The 21,852-nt window shown below is 45.4% G+C and overlaps 1 protein-coding gene across 24 annotated transcripts in view; it reads right to left on the bottom strand.

The window, feature by feature from the left end:
• EPB41 (erythrocyte membrane protein band 4.1) overlaps positions 1-21,852 on the bottom strand; it is a 92,250-nt gene that overhangs the window by 22,835 nt on the left and 47,563 nt on the right. For 7 of the 24 annotated variants that reach the window (XM_035901241.1, XM_035901243.1, XM_035901244.1 and 4 more), the window contains 14 exons: positions 19,222-19,264; positions 17,152-17,227; positions 16,426-16,644; positions 14,127-14,214; positions 13,408-13,560; positions 12,417-12,514; positions 11,905-12,077; positions 10,712-10,828; positions 9,273-9,398; positions 8,104-8,208; positions 6,356-6,567; positions 4,536-4,592; positions 3,508-3,570; positions 419-598 (listed from right to left, as the gene is read on the bottom strand). In XM_035901241.1, the coding sequence (XP_035757134.1) occupies positions 419-598; positions 3,508-3,570; positions 4,536-4,592; positions 6,356-6,567; positions 8,104-8,208; positions 9,273-9,398; positions 10,712-10,828; positions 11,905-12,077; positions 12,417-12,514; positions 13,408-13,560; positions 14,127-14,214; positions 16,426-16,644; positions 17,152-17,227; positions 19,222-19,264 (1,710 nt within the window). Of the gene's footprint in view, positions 1-418; positions 599-3,507; positions 3,571-4,373; positions 4,416-4,535; positions 4,593-6,355; positions 6,568-8,103; positions 8,209-9,272; positions 9,399-10,711; positions 10,829-11,904; positions 12,078-12,416; positions 12,515-13,407; positions 13,561-14,126; positions 14,215-16,425; positions 16,645-17,151; positions 17,228-19,221; positions 19,265-21,852 lie in introns of all 24 variants that reach the window. The other 17 variants (XM_035901245.1, XM_035901247.1, XM_035901252.1 and 14 more) reach the window with 12 other exon arrangements.

The raw sequence follows: 21,852 nt of genomic DNA, 5'->3' as shown, positions 1-21,852 counted from the left end.
TCCCTTTAATTTAGGTGTTTGGGTTTGGGGTTTTTTTTCCACATTTTGAGGAGATGCATTCCCTGGCATCAGGAATAAACCAGTCCCCAAAACAGCCATGCGAAGTATACCCTAGCATCATGGATGACAACAACGCTAGGAAAAGCAGCATCAAAACCAGGTGAAGAATTCCTGCGTTCTTTTCTATCAAAAAAAATTTTTAAAAATTTAAAAATCACATTTTAATGATACTACGACTAAAGCATCAATTCTCTCAGCGACCATTATACATGTTAAGAGTCAATATTAACTATTAAAATTCAATATAACCAAAACCTGAGGGGACCTGAGGCTCACTCCTAGGTTGCAAAGCTGTCCCCTTGGAAGTTGCACCCTACTGTGCAGTGCACTAACACCCACACGCCGCTGAGGTACTCACTCCATCCACTCCCGTGGGAATCTGCCCGTTGACGTTGAGGGTTCGGAAAGGGGAGTGAGTGGACAAGCGTTTGTCCCATTCACTCGGCCGAGGCTCCGGGACGGACTCCATAAAGTTCTTCTTCAACTCACTGATGTTGGCGTGATGCTTCTTTATTTCTTCTTGGGTCTTATCTAGATCCTATTAGTGAAAGGACAGGATAAATGGAGAGACACGGAGAGGACACCTGCGATTGCCTAGGCTGCCGCATAGCAAAGCTGCGCTCAGCAGAGTTGTTGCCGACTTCCATCAATTGCGCTCACACTGCAAACACTCAAAGGGAACGTCCTCTCTCCTCTTTCCTCTTCTATTAATTGGGATAAACTGCAACCGGCACGGAGTGGGGTCTCCTCCAGTAGCAGGACGTGCCATCAGTTCATCTCAAGCTACACCAAAAGAGATGACAGCTGAGGTGTGATCTCACGGGCTTTCCCCATGGGGATTTTTTTTAAATTGCAATAATACATTTGTTTATTTAATTTAATGCCTTTAAATTGGGTGGGTTTGCTTTTTTCCCCCCTCTGCTAGCCTGACTATTTATGGGTATAAATGCAGTTAATATTTAAAGAAAGTATTTCCCAATTTTATTTATTCTCCTCATACCTATTTCTCTTCCATCCTACCAGGAATTATCTTTGGTCCCAGAATACCCCCACTACTTTCCATCCCCCCCGCTCTCATCTCATTCCCTCCAGGAGCTACTACAGGAGGCTTCAGACTTCTGAAATGCAGATGAGATGAAAGCCCTTTAAAAATCAAACTGAGAATTTACTTTATGCCTGATCAATCAAGAAACTCCTGCTAAAATACTTCATCTGGAAAAAGCCAGGTTTCTACTCTGTGATGCCGGTTTACAGCATAAATGTGCAGACTTTAAGGCAAGTCAGCTCTCCAACTTGTTTAAAATAGCGTTTTACTTGCAAGCAAACCGGAGTTTGTTGAAAACAAAGCTTTTGCATAAAATAGGCATAAGCCAAACACCAACTTCTCTGGACAGTGCCAAAAAGCAGCAAGCCTCACCTGTTAGAAAGGGGGAAATTAAGGTCAGTAAAAGCATTAACTGGGCAATGTCACCATTTTTGTGCTTTTAGTTGGTACCATGGGTTTTAGAAGGTGGGAGAGCAAATGCATCCCTAAAGGAGGGTCCCCCCCAAATATCTGCGTCCCTGCAGCTCACCCAGGACACACCGTCCTCTCTCCGCAGGGCTATAGCCCCAAATGCCATATTAACAACTCTTTTTGGCACAGTTCTCGGGGGGGGAAAAAGCAGGTTTTGGCATCTGTCCTGGATGAAAGCACAAGGCAAGTGCCTGCTAGTTAGAAAAAAAACAAACAAAAAAAAAAAGCACAAATAAGTCTGCTGAGGACTCCAGGGTCCAGGAGCCCTACAGCCGCTCCTGGTTTAGAGAAGAGAGAAAGGCCACCTTGGCTATCCACCACTGCGCAAGAGCTGGTCCTGGGAGGGTCTGCAGAGAAGCTAAAGCCACGAGGAGCTACACGGAGCCACAACGGGTCTTGAAAGCGTCTGGAGGAAAAAGCTTGCTAAGCGCTAATGCTTTTCCTCCTGTTTTGCCCTTTTTGTAAGAACACGGAGTGCGGGTTATCGAGCACGGAGCGGTAAAAAGCTTTCAATAAAATCAAGCAGCAGCTTCAGGAATATGAGGTCTGCTGGAAAAACATCTGATCTGCCAAATGCATGGATTGAAAAAAAAATGGAATAAAGGGGGTGAGCTGCTGGGGTCAGCCCTTTTCTAGGGGAGGGCTGGAGCACCTGCAACAGAATTGGCGGGGAGGGCAGCGGAGAGGGAACGGGCTGGAGAAGGGGCTGGGTGTGAGAGCATTGCACTACCAGGAAAAAGGGGATCAGAAGCAATGAAAAAGCTCTGTTTGGGATTGGGGAGATGGAGATGCTCGAGTTGGGCAAAAGAAAAGAGACAGGCACAGTCTTCGCAGGGCTCCGGTGGCGGCTGAACCCTGCCTGTCGTGCTGCAGACCCTTCACTTGCGGCCGAAAGCTTAAGTTGTAGCAGTCAAAAAAAAAAAACCAATAAAAAAACCAAAAAAAACCAATCCAAAAAAAACCCCAACCAAACACCCAAAAGCTGCAAAACTTTTAAAACAGGTTAGGAGAAGGCAGTTAGTACACTTCACTTGCAAGAGATACCAACAGGGAAACCCTACCAGCTGCTGGTGCTGCAATTTTGAGTAGAAACAAATAACACAGAGTATCAGAAGACCCAGCATACAGATGTTACAAAACACAGAAAAAAAAAAAAAAAATATATATATGATTGGCATGTTCTGTTCTGAGACTGTGCTTGGGTGAAACCAAGTGTAAAGGGCTCCCAAAGCTGAAGGGAATAGCTGTACGGGGAGGGATGAAACAGCTTCTCGCCCGCTCGCAAGCCACCCGTGGCCATCAAGCCCCTGCATCGGCGCCAAGGGGACCTGGTGCTGATGCAGGATGGAGCCCAGGGGAGTGTTAAAGCTGCTGCAAGGCAAGCGAGCGGTGGGAGGAGGATTGCAATGTTGCAAGCATCACTGCAATGCCGGCAGCAATGCCCGAAAGGAGGACTCACTCCTGTCTGAAGCAATGCGGATGTCACGGTGGCCTGAACGCCACGGCAGGGACAACTTCACCTGCAGCTTATCCTGGTTTTTGCAATTCCATAGACTGTCTTTTCCCCCAGGAAAATAATTTATTTCAAGCAAGGAAAAACTTGCAAATGAGCGCACACACACCCCTCCCCAATTCATGTTGCTGTGAGCACCCAGTGGGTCCAAGAACAGACCTGATCTCTGCCAATCATATATTTTGGGTAAGTATGAGAGAATGAAAGTCAGAAGAGGTAGAAGGAAGAATGCCTGCACATCATCATGTTTACTGTCACCATGCAAAAGCGCATCTAAAATAATAACAATAAAAAAAAGGTCTTTCATGCAACAGCATGCAAAAACAAAGGCAGCAGCAGAAGAGGAAGAAAAAAGTTCAGCGCAGATGCAGAAGGTCTAGGCAAACGCAACTGAAAAAAGCTTCAAGTTCATACAAACCTCCAACATTAAATTGCTATGCCTGATATAAATGTTTTCACCATCTAGCCTCTTTGATCTTTTCTGTGAAAATGAAAGAAAAGGGGGAAACAAAAACAAAAAAAAAAAAAAGAAAAGCACAAAAAATTAAAATGTTGTTCTTGCGGGATTGACAAATTGGCAAATTAAAAAAGTTAACTCAACGTTGGGAGCGCAGCGCTGTGCCAGTGTGGGGTGGGGACCCAGCCGCAGGGATGCTGGCGTGGGGCCACCACCAGGGAATGGGGGTTCTTGCTCATGGAGAATGGGGAAATGCAATGAGTCCTTTAAAGAGACAGCTCCCAGGGGTTCATCAGCTTTTGCCTTGATCCGTATCGCTCACCACAAGGAGCCAGTTTACCCATTTTCTGTGGAAGCCTTGCACGCAGTTCATATTCCTGACAGTGATGCACGCCCAAAGCTGTAGTGCCTGGGGTAACTTTTACAAGGTCTGAACGTGCACAGTAACTATGTCTTAACCACCTTTCCCACCTTGGATACATCTGCTATTACTTAATCAATACAAAAAAGCTTTTTACTTTTTGGTTTTGCATTTCCTGGAATGCACACTATACAGTTTTCTTTGGTTTCTAACTAAATTTGTTACAGAGAAGATAAAATTTTATAAATCAAACCAAGAGTGTTTCTCTCAAATATTCAACATGCGTAATTTTAGCAATCAGGCTATCTATGGGACAAAAAGCTCTTGATTTTAAAATCTTGCAGTTTAAAAAAACCAACAAAAACCCAACCCAAAGCACAAGAAGAAATTGGAGCACTGTCTTTTTAAACAGGTTACGGATGCATGAATGATATGGTAAATTTGGTGAGAGTGTAAAATGGCTAACCTTCCTCATTCTTATCAGTTCTTCCTCTTTTTCTGCAGGCTGCTGCTGGTGGGCAGTGATAAAAAAAAAAAAAAAGTTGTTGGTTCATTTAACTCTGTTGAACCTCACTGTATATCCTTAAAAAAAAAAAGTGAGCAACCTAACTGTATTATTAGCACAAACCTGGGGCTGGTCACCATTCGTGGTGGGTACTGTGACCTCAATGTGCGTTTTCCTCACCTACATTTAAGAAATAAATTGGTAAAAACATTTTCTTGTTAGTAAGACTTGTTTCAAGAGACCATTTAGTTTCAAAACACAGCTGCAGAAAGTTGGTTTTGAAATGCTGGGTGAACATGCAAAAACCAACATGCAGTCCTCCGGAAAGAGTTAACACCACCGCAGCTCTCCAACAGGCTGTTAGTTAACACCACATTTACAATAATTCCTTCAGCTTGAGAATTATTTGCATTTGAAACCAGTGCTCTCTAGTGCTTCTGAAGAAGAAGGGCTTCCCACTTGTATTAGCTTTGCCAGGCAATGTTTTCAAATTTCATTTGCAGCTGGATCTCCCAGTGAAATCCGTACCAAAAGCAACGCGCTCAAATTAGCACAGACCTTCTCAAAACCAGAAAATGATTTGTTACGCACAGGTATTATGTTCACAGAGTCAGTGAGACAAGGCCTATCTATAAAATCAAACCGAACATCACAAATTAAGTTCTTACTGCCCATAAGCAGAGAGCCAAGATTGTCTTAACACTTTAAGGAAAGTATTTTAGGGAAACTGGATTGCCAAATACTCTAAAGGCAAAAGCATTGGTGGGTGTTAAAAGAAGTGACACAGCTACATTTGAGAAACAGGGTAAATTTGGCACGTTCAAATCCACAATTTCCTCCCACATCTACATTTAAAGAAAAAAAAAAATCCAGTGTTTAAGCATTTAGGGGAAAAACCTGTAATAAGTGAGACGGGATGAATAAAATTTACTTGTTCTCAGTTTAACACTAGGGAGGGTGAGCAGCCGTGCAGGAGCAGCATGGCAGGAACTCTGTGCCGCGATGCACACTCCCAAGTGCCATCCTGAAGATCTCTTCAGTGTTTTCATTTAAAAATGACAGGTCACACAGCAACTGTCCTTTCTTCACCTCCATCTCCCAACCTTAATTAATAGTGATCTCCCCTGGAGCATGACATACAAGACCCGCTGCGTGATATGTTACAGTAAAAACGTGCAGTGCTGAGAAAAGCTAAATATGCAGAGTAACGGGAAAATTGTATCCTGAGGCGTACATCTCTGCTGCAACACTGGAAGGTTTCAATCAGATTTGCAGAATATTAAGGGCACTGTAATATGAACAATAATTTTCCACACTATTTACACTTAAGTGAACAATACACACAGATCAACATCAGCAGAGGTCTCAGACATTCATAAAAAGCTCAAATAATGTTTAAAAAAAATTTATTTAAACAATAAACCCCCTCCGAGGTCTCAACAGTGCCACTCACAACTAAAGTTTTAGTCCAGTTTGCAGAAACATATTAACAGCTCTCCCAGAGAAAGGCTATCAATGTAAAAAACTTTGACATGCAGATGCTGGGCTGCAGACCAGATCTGTACCACTGATTTCACTGGAATTGCTCCAGCTGTCGTACCAGGAATCAGAAGAGACAGCTTACCAATAGATGAGCTCTAAATTCAATTACCATGAACTTCTGTGCAATTCTTGCCAGCTTTTTTAACCATTTATCAGTAAGTTGCATTTAGTTTGACTGCACCCACCAAAATCCAGCTGCCCTGGACCTCGTCCTTCCTTGTACCTGGAGGGTACCCAGATCCCTGTTCCTCACTCCCACCCAATGCCCGGGCGAGGAATAAATCCCTCGCTGCCCGGGAGGGGAAGGTGCACAGAGCTGCTGCTCTGGGGTGGCTTCTAGAGCCGATGCTCCGGCCCAGCACAAGTTCAGCCTCTTCCAAAGAGGCTCTGGCCTGACATACCTTTGATGCATCGGCTGGCTCCGGCTTGGCTTTCTCTGGTGGGATTTCTTCACGCCTCACATCAGATTTTGCTGCTTCCTTTTCTACTTTGAAGGTAGCGACCACATCCTTCACGTCGGGCTTAGCTGGGACTGGTTCTGCAGCATGGCTCTGAGCGATGGCCGGGGCAGAGGTGGGACGGGGACTCCTCTCAGGGGTTATCACGGCCACCGCTGAGGATGGGGGAGAGACAGACAGGGACAATGTTCAGAGCGGGCCGTGTTTCTAATGCACTAGGCAAAGCCTTTCCAAATTACAGTGCTGCTGTTTAAAAAGAAAGGGAGGAGGGAGGAAAAAAGGGAAAAGAAATAAAGATGTTGAGCAAAGCAGCTTGTGCATTTAGTATGGGAAAGTTGTGATTATTTTCCTTACGGTTTAAATAAAATAAAATAAAACCCCACAACAGATGGTTTACAAAAAGCAAGCTTGCACTCTGCAGAGAAGCCACACCAGAAAGGTGAATCTGTTTTTGACACAGTGCCATCAGTTTTTGGGTCCTTCACACACAACAGACACAGAAGTCCATCCCAATGCAACCGTTAAAATAGAAACACTTATAGCTGTGGTGAGCTCTTGACTCGCTGGCATCTCCTCAACCAGAAACAGATGGTTTCTGGAAGGGCAACACAGGCTTTTCCCCATCTCCCCAATCTTTTCAGCAATTCAGACAAAAAAACCCAATCAACAAGCATTTCTCTGTAAAACTTTACAGCAACTTCCAGGTGGGTTTCAAAGCAGGCTGAGGCTGCGTGTCCGAGGTGGGTATCTCTTGCTGCAGCCCAAGGCGCCGCTGCGAGAAGATACCCAGCACCTCCAAATCTGTGACAGTGCAGAAATGAATAGCGTGCTGCCAAAAATCATCTTTCCAGAGAACGATGACAGTCTTAAATACAAGCACTAGGTACACACAAAATCAACTGCCCTCCTCTTTCCTTCAATTCCTGATTTCCCAGACAGTTCCTGACCCCTGAAAAGCCTGACACCTGCAAAATACTCAAGCCAATACTGCGTGACAAAGCAAGCCCCAATTAAGTCGCTGTGCATACCTGTAGACACAATGAGCTATTTAGTTCTCCCGATGTTGTTTTTTATGGCCATTCCTCTAGAAATATACCTAGTCACCAGAAATAATTTCTTTGACATGGTCTCATATCACTAAGTCACAGTTTATGCAGCAAGCGATACGCACTGTGTAACCTACCCCAGCCCACGCTAGGTTACTAGTGTCCATCCAGCACGTCAAAGACACCAGAAAATTCGGAATTAAAAAAGAAAACATAATTTTAACTAACTCCTTAGTAAAAATTCCTGTTTCACTGAAAAGATAACTGCATCTCATCTGTGCGTATGAAACATGCACAGAAATATCTATGTGGCCAAAAACATATAAGGTGGAGGGGCAAAAAAGAACCTGATTTTCCAGAGACTGAAACAAACTCCTGGATACTGCATCTTGCTGAAAATCCACACTAAGACCCCATCCACCACCACCTCCTCCATTATCTCCCCCCTCTTCGGCACGGCAGTTCATTTCTGTGAGCCAGACATTGTGTTATCCTTTTGGAAGGACAACCGGCGCCGTGTCCCAGTGTTATTTATGCCACGGAAGCAGTGACAGCCGCCAGGGAGGTTGTACAGAGGGACGGTGAGATGGCAGGGACAGTCGGGATTAGGAGGATGCTGGGTGTGAAAAGCCATCACGGTGGTACCTGGCTCCTTCGGGACCAGCTCTAGTTCTCTCCTCACCACCATTTTTTCTTCCTCCTCCTCCTCTTCAATTGGGCTTATCTCAACACTGACAAGAGCACGTTTGGCTAAAAAAGTTATGCAGGTGTTAAAATGCCACCTTGAAGATCAAGTAGCAAAGGAAATACTGCCATCAGCAAATCTGCACGGCCACCTCCTGCTTCTCTCACAGTACTTCAGAGCATCAAGGCATGCAGGAAAAAATAACAACAGACACCAAGCTTTTCCTCTGCCATTAAACGATGAGTTCTGCGCTGGCCAGAACTGCCCTATTTTAGTTACATTTTGTTGATTGGTTATTTTGACACATGACAATTTAAACACAGTAAAAAGGGCTGCTCCAAAATATGAGATTTAAAATGCCAATCACCATCACCTTGGCCTAGAAAACAGTCCCTACTGGGAACCGAAGTGCCAAGAGGAGGAAAAGTGCAGGAGGTAAATGAGAAGAAGGGGAAGCTGCAGCAGGAGACGCCTGGATGCGCTTGGGTCTCACATTGGCTGCTGGCTGCTCTGCTGCAGCCCATCCCACGGAATATCCTCAAATCTAACTGTAGGTTTAGTGTTTTTCATAATATTCAAGAAAACGGGTGAAGTTCCCAGTTACCTCCCTCCACAACTTCAATCTCCTCTTCCTGCAATGACTAACCAACTCTGCTTTTAATTATGATTAGGGTGGGTCTGTCTGTAGCAGTGAAGTTGTTCTGAAAAAGAAAAAAAACCAACTAGGGAAGAAGGTGGCTCCCTAGCAAAGAAAAAAAGCGAAGTGTAGGTGACCCCCAGCAGTCCCGGAGCACACAACCTGATTTTCAGGCATCACATGCTCCCACAGCTCAGGGGAACGAACCTTGCAAGAAGGGATGGTAACAGAGGAGTGTTAAAAGGCCACTGCACACTCATTTCAACACGCAGGCACACAGCCAAGCCATGGCACCTCCTCGTCTCACCTCGATAAAGCAGCGCTGGCGTATCACAGCACACTTGCAAAGCCAAGCGTGATTTTAATGGCAATGAACACCACTGCAAACGATGCAACCTCTTGTCCTACAGCACTGCACCACTTCAATCCAGCAGGTCACAGCACGGGCGGCCGTGGGAGCCACACCGATGCCAAACGCTGCTGAGGCTGTACCTGACCGTGTCTGCAACGGCTCCGGTAACTTTGGCTTGGCAACGGGAACCTTAACCACCTCTACCTTCTCCTCCTCTTCCTCCTCTGCAATGGGTTTCATTTCAAAAGTTTCAAGAACATGTTTGGCTAGAAAGAGGTTTGCATGCGTTAATGAGCAGCTGAAGAACTGTGTGGAGGTGATCCCTCTCCAAGGCAGCGCTGAGAACAGCAAGGAGGTTTTTAAAGCAGGCAGCTTAATAGTAATTTTTCACCACGCAATTGCGTATCAGTCTTTCTAGTGCTGCCAGGCCCAAGAGCGTATTGGATGAGAGGGGAAAAAACAACCCAAATAAGCTTTGCAGGCTTCTTGCCCAGGCAGGGATACATGGGGGCGTGCAAATGGCTCTCGAGTGTGGTACTAGGACGGGCTCTGCCTGCAAAGTCTGGGGAGATGCAGGTGCTGGCTGGTAAAATCCAGGAAAAACACACCCAGGCTCCTCTGGATAAACCCCTATATAAAAACTAGTAGCTTTAATTAAAGGTACTTGAGTGATCAACTTCAAATCTAAAAACAAAGAACATGCAACCATCTATCCTGGTGTCTTAAATGTCAATTCTCCACCTTCTGTTTTTACAGCATCAGACTTTCCCTGCCAGGCGATGCTGGCTAGCGAGAATTCAAGGCAAGACATGGGCGGGGAGAGAGTCTGCCACATTACTTTATGAAAGCTCGGTCTAGATTTCCTACCAGAAAAAACAGTGATGTCAAAAGCATGCTGTAAAAAAAAAATCAGGGTGGAAGAAGCGAAGTGGAGAAGTACACAATGCACGTGCATACTAATTATCTGCAGCGCTAATGCACCACAGGCATTTGCTATTTAAGTGATGAAGACTACACATATTTGACAACACCACCGCTGCGATATGCTTATTATTATTCAAACATGCTGTCGTACCTACACACCTCTTAAGGGCATTAATATTTATTAATAGTACTTATCTTAAGAGAAATACAAGCTCCATTTAGCAAAATGGGTGGCATTTCTCAAACCACCAAAAAAACCCAGAACAGGCTTAAAAAATGGCAAGCAGATCCCGGGATGAAGAATTTCAGAAGCTTTACAAGAAGTTTCAAGATCAAACTTAAAAGTTTTCTAATCCACGTTTACAAAAACACCCACATTTAGTAAGGAGACAGTTCTCAAGTGCCAGCACATCCTAAACTTTTTCCGCACCTCCCCGCAAGAATTACTGTCTGACGAGGTGCAAGGTGGAAATTTAAGGAGTCTCCCAGAGCCAGGGCTCTGCTGGGCTGTCTGTCCTCTGACTGTGAAACTCTTTTTGCAAAGAAACGAAAAAGAAAGCCGCTGGATTTGGTGAAACTTTGAGTTGTCAGGAACAAGCATGTAAAGGATAGGAAAGGCGCTGCAGGAGAGTTGTAGCCACCACCACAGCTATACCTGGCTTCTCTCGGATCTGATCCGCGGGTTTTGGTTCAGGAACCTCAACCACCACCACCTCCTCCTGCTTCTCTTCCTCTACGGCTCTGAACTCAACTTTTTGAGTCGCACGTTTAGCTGAAGAAACGGGGCACATGTTAAGGACTGCCCACACAGCAGGTGGAAAAAGGCTAGAGACTTCAACAGGGACAGAAGCGTTACATTCACAGGCTGCTCTTTTCCAAGCTCTATAATTTGGGTGTGGGATTGCAGCAGGGATTTCTCTACTCACCTGGGGCTACCAGGCATTGCCAAGGGGCAACCAACAGCGCTGGCCCCTTGCCTCTGTGCATCGTGCCTGGGTAACCGTGCACACCCAGACTGCAAGCAAGCAGGCATTTTGCTTTGCTGTGGTACGGAGCTCAAACCAAGCAGCCCTTTCCCTCCCAGCTCTGAGGCATGAAGCCCAGCCTCATGGTGTTGCTGAGCCCTCTAAACCCATGGCAGGAGGAGGGTAGCCTGGCTGCTGCTGGCCACAGGGAACTAGGGCAGTCCTGCTCCCTCCCAGGTTGCAGCACGACCTCGGGGCTCAAAGCAACGCTGCTCTTGCTCCATCAGATGCCTTTGATGCAAAGGGATGCTCCCCTCAGCCCTGGATCCTAATTTTACAAGCACCCCGTGATCCAGATCAAAGGGAGCAAACTTAGGCACTCCCCCTCCCATGTCTCACCTCCTCTAGCCTGCTGCTATCTGCCTTGTTTAAAAACATCAGGGACGAGCCCACCTGATCGATATACCACAAGCTTCAACATTAGCATCACTTTGACAGACACTGAAAAGGTTTCAAACAGTTGTGGCAAAAAATCTCCCTCTCAAGGAAAACTGTGTAATTTAAGAGCTATGTTAAACAAAACAAAACCTAGAATAGATTAATTCCTGATTCCTAAAAGGAAAATGCATCGAGATTGAACGGGGAAATATCTTTACAGCCAGAACTTTGCCATAAGCCTTCAGCACCCACCTACATCCTTTTTTGTCAGTCAATTCTCGCTAGTACTACTATTGATTTGCGTTTTATATCCAGGTCTTGTATTAAAGAAAGAAGTAATGTTTTGTTTTGTTTTTTAAAGCAGGGAATTTAGGTGGTATTTAATGAGTATTTCAGCATTCTACTGAATCCAACCACAGAGAGGGAAGGGGCATCAGACACTCACCTCCGTCGAGGCTCCTGGAGGCTCGTTTACTTGCTGTCCGCTCGAACTGGGGAGCGGGTCGGTCGATCAAGGCACTCGCCTGCCTGGTCTGTGCCTGTGTCCGGCCGCTGTAGCGGAACTTGGAGCCCAGTGCCAGAAACCTGCTCTTTGGGATGGCCTCAGTGGAAGTCAGCCTGAAAACCACACGCATGATTTAAACATCATACCTCTAGATCTAGGAAGAGGCAGGTAAAGAGAAATTCAAATACAAATCAAAGAAATTTCTGCATACGCTTGATTAACATAGACTAACAACACGCCCCATGTCTACATAAGCTAGAAGACCTCTGTCTTATGTATCTTATGAAGCAGAAGCTGCCTAGAAATTTATTGCAATATAAACACTTAACATCTCTGCAACTATTTCACTCCCATTTTGTGAAACGCCAAGGAACACTGAAGGAGTGGTCCTTTTCAGCAGCTAATCTAAAGCATTAGTTATTCAAGGCGAGCCTACCACTTAGAAAACCCACCTGAAAAATGTGTGATGTTCAACGCATACTTTCCACAGCTTCTTTGCTGCCCGGTAACTCGGTAGCTTGAACCCAATTGTACTTTCATACTGTTCTTGCTGTGGAAAACATAAGTTATTTAGGTATAGCAAGAAATAAATATGGCAGGCATCCAGGTCCCAGCCCATCAACCTGTTCTGCTGCAGCACAAACTGCTGGTCTAGCCCAAGAGCAGCTGAACTCACTCCATGATGTGCAGGAGGAGCTGGGGTCCAAGAAAAGACAGGGCTTGACCGCAATCCCAGGCATCTCTCAGGATGCACCAGGATTTGCAGAGGAGCATGCTGGGGGTTGTGCTGCCATTCAGACTCATTTACCCCCCCATCACGCTGCCCAACAGCGGGACGGGGTTGAAAACTGACCTCCCTGCAAGGCTGGGTCATGGGCAGTTGAAGCAGGATGAAGGAGAGGAGAAAAGAGGCAGAACCTCATTATAGCCTCTCTCCCCATTGTGTTTCCAGCAGCCAGGCTGCTCCGGGGATCTCCCTGTTCATGAAAGGGAGCGTAAGGGCAGCCACCCCCTGCCTGCGGCAATCTAAGTGAAAAAGTATGCCTCTGTAATTTCTAATTTTTTTTTTTTTTATTATTATTTTTTTAAAGTGAGACAAAGAGCCTTTGTCGTGCCCTGTTTCCAAAAAAGGAGTTAGTCCTCTCCCAGTCTCAACTGTGAGCTTCCCACTGCTTTTCTCTGGATGCTGGGAATACCACGCAGAGCCAGGAGGTGGTGCTGGATGACACGTTTAGAATTGTCACCCGCTGTTTTACAGCTTCAGCGAGGTTAGCAGGCTCTACCTGGAGAGCTGAACTTAATACCAAGCCAAGATCAGAAACCAAATGCTCATTCAGAGAAAAGCTTGCTCCCTCCCCGCACTTTGTTTTAGCAAAGCATGCACGTTGGGGATCATCAGAAGGCAATTAAAGAAGACACGAGCACGGAGAAGTCAGAACATACCTCCCCTGGCCGAATCTTAATAAAGAAGCTGCTGCGTTTGTAGGAAATCTTCAGGACTTTGGGCCAAGGGAAGCGGTTGATTCTGAGTTTATCTTTGTAAACAAGAAGGCCACTGGAACAGACTCCCAGAGTGATATCCACTCCTTCCAAGTCCTGGGGAAGCAGATGAGGATTTAAACAGTGTCAGAGTTACAAATTTCAGGTCAACATCTGTCCTCCAAATTACCCCTTTGGTCTCCCCCCAGGCTCTCCTGAATTCATCTCCCCACCACTCAGACCTCGGCTTGTAGCTCCCTATGCAGCCAGGGCTTTTCCTTCACATTTCTCCTTACAGCCTCCTCCCTTCTGCAGATCTCTCCTGCAATGCTGTTTGCTCAAAGGGCTGCTCTAGAGTCTATCCTGCATTTCCCTGAGTGGAGTAGCTCACCTTGCAGGGACAGAGCCTTATTCTAAGTTCCTCAGAGCAAGGAGCTGTCTACATCAGTAGCTTTGCAAAGCTTCCTGTAATATGTAAGTAATAAGCAACTGGGAAGAATCACTTCTCTTGCAACACTTGCAAGAGTGCTGGAGGCATTTCTGTCTTTGTTTCTGTACCAGTAGCCAGATTACTTCCTATATCTTTCAAAAAGAGCCTCCCGAAATAGGCAAACTTGCTCCTGCAAGGGAAGGATAATCAAATTACAAAATCCACAGGCAGGTGCACACACGCTGATCCTCACCTTGGCTTGGTGAAGGTCGACTCCATACATTGACAGCTTTTTTGCATTCTCAAGAAATTCCAGGTCTGCTTGGGCTGGAGTCATGGATCTGGGGAAAGAGAGAAAGGACGTGGTATTCCCATAACTGTTGCTTTTAGGAGGGGGCAGATCAGACTTCACAAAATCATTCAGTCATTAAATTTTCTTTTGCTTTCAAGCCAAATTTGTGCCCAGATGAAGAATTATTAAATTGTTCTGAATGCACAAATTTGAGACATCCTCGTAAAACAGATGCATCTTATTTCTGTGGAGCTGTACAGACCCCAGACAAGAAAGCAGGTGATCTGGTTAGGAAGTGCGGTATAGGGTCCAAAGCTTGACTCAGAGGCAGAAACACCAGTTCAGCTGAAGGCAGAGGGTCACAGGTACCATCCTCCCAGACCTCCTGCCTCCGGAGCCCCCCCAACCCAGCTATTGTTCTCCAAACCAAATGAGAGGACAGCTGAGACCACTCGGCAGCAATTCCTACTGGGCCAGACCAGATGAATGAGACGTTTTCTGGGAACAGATGGTACCCTGACTGCAGGAGGGGCAACACAACACAACTTTCATAACAGAGGCTATTACCAGCACTGAAGTGCCCTTGTAAATAAGTTTCTGGTGTACGAGGCACATCTAACAGCTCTGCTGGGAGAGTACTCGGTTGTACACATTTCATTTTGTGCCCTGCTCTGACGTCTCTCTTACTAAGTGCTCACATACATCTTGTGTGCGATGCAAATAGAGGTTTTCGTGGTGGGAGAAAGATGACTGTAAGGACAATCCTCTAGGAAAGACCCAGGAGCAGTCGCCATCTCCGACACGTGCCTTGCACTTTGCAAATAAAGTAGCCAGAGACAGAGCATGGTTTAGCAGAGCTTTCCCACTGAAAACCCTCTGACAGTTTAATGTTCACAGAAGACAGACCAGAAATTAAATGGGTGCATATGGCTTCCTCCCTCCTGCATGCACAAGGAGATTAAATATAACTATGTCCTATACCTTGAAGTATCCTTCTAATGAAGCCATGAATAATTCAGCAACGTGATCTGCCACTTCTAGCCCAGCTAACGGCCTTTGACTTCAAGTCATGAAGCTTGTCAGTGGCCCCGTACTTATTTTCCCTCATTTCCTCCCCTCTCAGTGCAAATGGAGGGGAATCCATTTAAAGTATTGATTTGCGGGGTTGAGCGAGGTGTTAATTGTAGTTTTGGTCACAGCCAGGGGCAGATGTCCACCCTTCCCTACTGCACTCAGGTTATTAGTTCCCGTCTGCCCGCGAGAAGGTCTCGTCTTTGCTCTGCTCTCGTTATTCGTGCATCAGCCAGCAGCTTTTCACAGGTCAAGGGGGCTGCTGGTTGAGGGCCTCAGTATCACCAAGTGGTTTTATGGGGGGGAGGGGGGGGTGTTTCCCCTCCCCTAAACCCCAAGTGTATCACTGGGAGGGTGCAGAAGCTGCTGGCTGGCTCCTCTCCACGCCAGCCCTCTGAGCTGGCGAGCCCGCAGCTCCACACAGCTCCTGCAATCCAAGCACTTGAAAGCATCTATGCAAATAAGCTCAAAATAAGATGAGGAAGAGGTTCAGTTGCTGTGACCCTTTAATCTGGTACCAGGGGGACTCCCAGGAGTCCTTCAACCCTGCCTGAACAAGACACATCTGCCCAGGTCGTGGCCGCGCTGGGAGACACGAGGACAGCCTAACTGCAGGTTTGTACCTCCTGCATCATCTGGAATACTTTCACGTTAGGAAGCGTTACTCATTAAACGCGGCAGCAGAAAACCCCAAACATGCTGTAGGCTACAGCGTATACACATAGAGATGAGATCTGCTCCAACCAGACTGCAATCCAAAAATTACATAAATCCCCAAAGCAAATATGAAAAAGAAAGACAAAGGGCAAGGTTAAAACAAGCAAACTTTGTATTTTCACATGAAATAAACCCCACTTTTACAGCTATACTGTTGAAAAGGAGCATGTGTTAATAAACAATTGCACGACTTTGTGTCGGCTTTCTAAAAACATAGTTTCTTCTTCACACAGGAAAAAAGAATTCCAACCTTTAGAAAGATTTTGGTATAAAGTATTAGATCTTTTTTAAATAGCTGATGTTCTCAGTAGCTGAAATTTCACACCTTACTGCTAAAGCTTCTGCTGCCAACGTAAAAGAATTGGTGCAGCAGGAAACCAAAAAGCACACAACAGAGGTGGGGAAAATACCAGAAAGCCCCATTATTTCAGGCTGCTGTGCATGAACAAGTCCTCCAGCTGCCGCACCTTACCTGTATGTTTTATGAAGGTCCACAACCTTCTCTTCAAGCTCTTTTGTCTGGTTTGGGGCCAATTTAAATTCACTGATGTAATCCGGGCTGTGCAGATCAGGATCATAGTCTCCTAACTCGGACTGGACCGTGTATGAACCCAGCAGAGCCAAAGTCGCAAAGGAACAGGGCAGCCGCCCCGTAATGATGTCTTGTCTAAGCTGAAGACACAAGTAATACCTAGGGGGGGAAAAAAGCAAAACACTATTTAAAGAGAACAGAGAAACTGAAGAAACTTGAGGATCAAACAATCTCTTTTTTTATGCCACTGATGAATGCAGCATGATGCTTGTTTCTGATTTCTACTTGTATTTTTAATTATGGGGTAATATTCCCACAGTAAACAGCCTAGAGGACAGGAGGACTTACCCTACTCTGCAAAAGGAGTAGAGGACACTTATGATCAGAAAACCTTGTTTTTAAATAAAAATGTATTTTTCTATACAAAAACACACATGCCAGAATTATAAATGACGCTGCTTTACACACATGGACTTTGGTGAAGAGAGGAAGCATCCCACACATCCACTAAAAGCAAACAAAAAACCCCTCCAAACCCTTAAGACATCCAATCTCCTTGCTGAGAGATATTAACATTAACACACAAATATTAACATTTTCTATTCAATGTTCACCGCTTTGCTGAGCGAGCTCCCGGGCTGGTAGCAAGATTCCCACATAATTCACCTGGTTATGTCCTCCGTCAGCTGCGCAGGATCCGGCGGATAAAACTTGACATTGAAGGTAAAATCCCAGGGGCCTCCTGCAATTACAAAGAAGAGGTTGAGAAAAATAAACGCACCAAAACAGCTTCACGATAATCAGCTGTTACAAAAAAAGCCAGGGATATCCAGTCTGATCTTCAAAATAGGGCCAGGGGATCATAAATACTGATTTTAATATTGCTCGCTCACACAGCTAGCTGCTGCTTCACAGACGGCATAAGATACGATTTCATTTATGAGAGCTAAGATACAAGCAGGAGAAAACAAAGCAGGGCAGGCAAATAGACGTGAATAAAGCACAGCTTGTGGAAAAAATTAAATTCATTGCTAAGAGGCTAAATTACTCACATATTTTTTAAAAAAAAAAAAAAAAGATTCATGAAGAGAGGTCAGATGCGTGCTCTAAGTTAATGAATTAGTACTGTTTTATCACTTGACCCAATTTTCAAATTTCTCATAAGGAGCAGATGTGCTAATTCACTCATCAGCCTAATGCACTGTGGTCGGGTGGTCAGACCACAGTTTTAAGCTCAGCACAATGTGAGCATCAATCTCTGGAAGGAACAGCAAGCAGCAAGACAGGAAGAGCTTTACAAGTCCAGACCTAAATGCTTTAATGCAGCTTGTTCCAAACCTTGTACAGCAGCATTACAGGCATTAACTGGAGTGAGAATCCACATAATCACACCTAGAATTGGTGTGGTCTAGGTGACACAGCTGAGGGGTTACTCTCTTTTTTTCTTGAAAAGGATCACGTTTACCCACAGAAAACAGTCCTGACCAATGCATTAAGCACTCAGAGTAATTTTCATAGTTACAACTACCCCCTCTGTGCCCTTTAACACTCGTTCAAAACAATATTTATTTCAGAAAGAGAAGACACCCCTGCGCTTAACTTGCTCAGAGATTTATCACAATCTCAGAGAGGAGGGGGGACGTAGCGTTTGTGGATTTACTCCTTACGCAACGCCATAACCGGGATTAAGCACAAGGCATGTTGTTTTCATTATACACGGTTCAAAACAAGCTATTCTAAGAAGACATTTTAGGTAGCAGACGTTTCCAATGTGTTGCAAGGAGGATGCAGAGACTGACTCCCTATATAAGTACAATATATAGTGATGTTCATATGTACATTCAACAGATATTCAAATAAACTCAAAAAATTTGCCATTTAGCCCATCTCAGGGGACCAGATTGCATACCAGGTTGCTCATTACGTTTACAGGCTGAATTTTACCTGCACGGCAGGAGCAGCTCGTGCCCTTTACACATATCCTGCTATCGATTCAAAGAGAAGTTGATAAGAGCAGGAGCTGTTCCTACTCCACAGCCCCGCGGCATTTCCCCCCTAATCTGTACCTAATGTGCCCCCCAACAAAAGCATATGTAGAACAGTATTTTACTTTCATAAAGCAGTGCTTTACTTTTGAACCAGTCAGACTTGCTCCTGAGAGAAAACAAAAGCTTCTAAAATTTATCTGACGCTGCCCTCATCTTGAACTAATTCAGTGCTAGCAGACCTTAAAACACAATTTTGGAGAGCATCTGGCATTTGCCCTGAACCTGCTCAAGCCATTTATCATTCCAGTACCCCTACTTGGACCCTGAAACAGCCTCGGAGTCCATAAAACCTTGCTACAGCATGCAATTTTGCTCAGGCTCCCCCAACCTCCTTTGAGATTTAAATGGTTCCCACTGACACCTATCTTCCCACCCTCCAACAACAAGCAGATCTCCCATTTCAGCATTGCACGGTAGTAAGCACAGCGTGGGTTTGTACAGGCAAACACACCCCAAGTTATATTTTCCCAAGGAAACAACATTTTTTCCTAAATCTAGAGCATCGCTAGGTACTTAAGAAGAAGAGAAAGGATGCACAGGCTGCTTGAACTTGCGCTGATTCCTGCCAGACACCCTCACTCGAATTCTCACCCATCCTTGGGCCCCCCAGATCAACACCAAAGCCAGGATTATTTAGGGAAGAGGGGAGAAACCACGTACACCCACACGATGAATTCGATCTACTTACCATGAACCTGTTTTTTTATTTCTTTGGCAGGATCCAGCCACGTCTGTAAGAGGACAAAAACATTCACAGTTTAACAGACGTTCCAGAAACACCACAGAAAACTGCAATTCGCTAAAAATACAGCAAAAAGACAACATTTGACACGAACGCAGCCATGGAAACTGGAGAGACGGTACATTTTTCACAACTTTTACTCCAGTCTGTGGTCTCGGTGGGTGCATTTCCACCCCTTCACCTACCAGGTACTCATAAGGGAGGCACGAGGAACAGTAGGGAGAAAAAAAAAAGCAGCATATGTGGGCTGCAAGCACACAGCAGCAGGTACGGTCACAGCCACATCCAGCTGTGAGGGGCAATTGTGCAACATGGGTTTTTTTTCTCCAGCACCTTTAAAAATAGGCAAATAGGACGTCTGCATTCATTTTAGGCACCCTGTCTCCATACTTACCCTATTCAGAACAAAGATTGCCAAGACTTTCTATTATTAGCTATGTTTTTTAACGACCTAATCACTGAAATACAAGTGAAAACATCCAATCGCTGGGGAAGGCTGGAATATTTTACAGGAGCGTGACATAAACTTCATCTCTTTTAAGTATGACTCAAGTTTCTAGTAATTATCTCAGCTACAAATTTAGAAGTATATCCTTTTTTTTCCCCCTCCTCTGTAATTTGGGGTTTCGTGGGATGGTGGTGCAACATAAGCCTCAAAAAACAACTCCTCCTTTTGCCAGCACGGTCTGAGCAACTCTCGGCACGTCAAGGCTGAGCCTTTGCCTTTGCAGAGGTCAGGGTCTGCCCCGCTGAAGGCGACGGTGCGGTGATAACAGCCCTCCCGAAGAGGCTACATTAAACAACCTTCTTCATTTTCACCAGCCCTGAGCAGGATTTGGATGACCAGGTCTCCCGAGGTGAAGGAATTAACTCATTGAATCCCCCAAGATAATCTGTCTTGACCAGAAGGACACGTAACTTCATGGCAGGGAGACTGCGATACTTACATTTAATCTTATCTTTTTATATGCTTGTCCCTCTAACCTATAAAACTGGGATACAAAATCCATTTGAAAGGTAGCTATGCCACTTGCTGTCTTTTTAGGGCCACTGTTTTAAGCAGAGCATCTCTACATCCACGCTGGTGCCACGACTGCTCGTTACTGCAGTGCTAACGGCTGGGTTTCGGGCAGCCGAGCCCGGGGTGCAGTCATGCATCCCCGGCACTCACCCTGCCTGATCCAGCAGACAATGACGGGTACAGCAATTAACGGCACTTTTATCCACGCTGTGTCATGAATCAGTGGGAAACAATCCTCCCTTTCAGAGCAGCATGAGCACCAAGCTCCTTCGGTGCTGACCAGCTGCTCTACCCACTGCCACAGTCTCCTATTCCCACTGTCACCCTCTGCTATTCCCATGTGGGAAAATGCCTGTCCCCAGGTACGTTTATTCCCTAAATACCAAGGTGGAAAATCCCACATACAAGCCTTCCCTGTCCAGGAATACACACGTGCATCTCCGCGTGCTCCGCACAGCTGTGGGTGAGGTGCAGAAGCTCATCTGTTGGTTTCCTTTTAAGATCATTTCTACCTGTGAATCAGTAACTCAGTGTCGAGTCTTGTTGGAGGTTACAGCAAGAGAGAGATGGGAGCTTCAGATTTCAAAGTTCAGTGAAACGTAACTGGAAAGATTCCCTAAAAAACCCAAAAATGGTGTTTTCCTCCATCAGAGCAAACCAGACTTCCACTGAGCAGCTTACTCTGCACTGGAGCTAAACTCATGCACAGTGGCTTTACCTTCCTCAGCTCTCAGCTCTGGGACAGAACTCTGACAAAACTCTCTGTTTTCAGTCCCTACAGCTCAGACGCTGCACAGCCCCTTAGCCCTTGTCGGCTGGGGGGGGAAGGAGGTGCATGCTTTTGCTTTAGGAAGGATTGATGCCAGCACACCTGGACACAAGAAGAGCGAGTCCCAGGGATCGGGGAGGGGGGGGGGAGGCGTGCAGCAGTGAGCTACCCACCACACAAGTGTGCAACATTGAGTTGCTCCAGCTAAACTATTTTTGCTCTTAATTGGATCTAAAAGTACACCTATCCCTCCCTCTGCAAGCACAACAAACTCCTAGAGTAAAAAAATCCAGGCTGTGTACATGGAAGCAAATTTCACATATAAGAAAATAGTGAAGACACCAGAGAGGTGTAAAACAAACCCAGGACAGAACTCTGCCTGCCTCAAATAGCAACACGGTGTTATTTGCCTGTGTATTAAAAATCCACACTTGCAATCGTTAGTATTTAACAGCAAATGTCTGTCAGCCATAATAACCTGGCCCATAAGTGCAAAAGTACGGGAATAGTCAGAAAATGGACCAACATAACCTGTCTAAAGAAGACAGAAGTGAGCCCTTGATTTCAATTTAGTACACTTCTGGCTAGCTTCATGATACAGAGCTTGAGTAATTTCTTAAGTTAAAGGGTAACCAAGGGTTTAAAAGATAAAGACATTTCTTGAGTCTAACCAAACAAAGACCTTAAGCTGAAACCATATGAGTAAGAGTTTTGGTATGAAGAGTCACCCATGTTTTTTCGCAGGGCAAAGCCTCAACTCCAAACTGCTCCAGGTGGCTCCAACCAA

Source organism: Egretta garzetta, unplaced genomic scaffold, assembly GCF_000687185.1.
Source record: "Egretta garzetta isolate BGI_Z169 unplaced genomic scaffold, ASM68718v1 scaffold368, whole genome shotgun sequence".
Lineage (NCBI taxonomy): Eukaryota > Metazoa > Chordata > Aves > Pelecaniformes > Ardeidae > Egretta > Egretta garzetta.
Note: the sequence above shows the minus strand (reverse complement) of the source record. Positions and strands in the feature narration are given on the sequence as shown.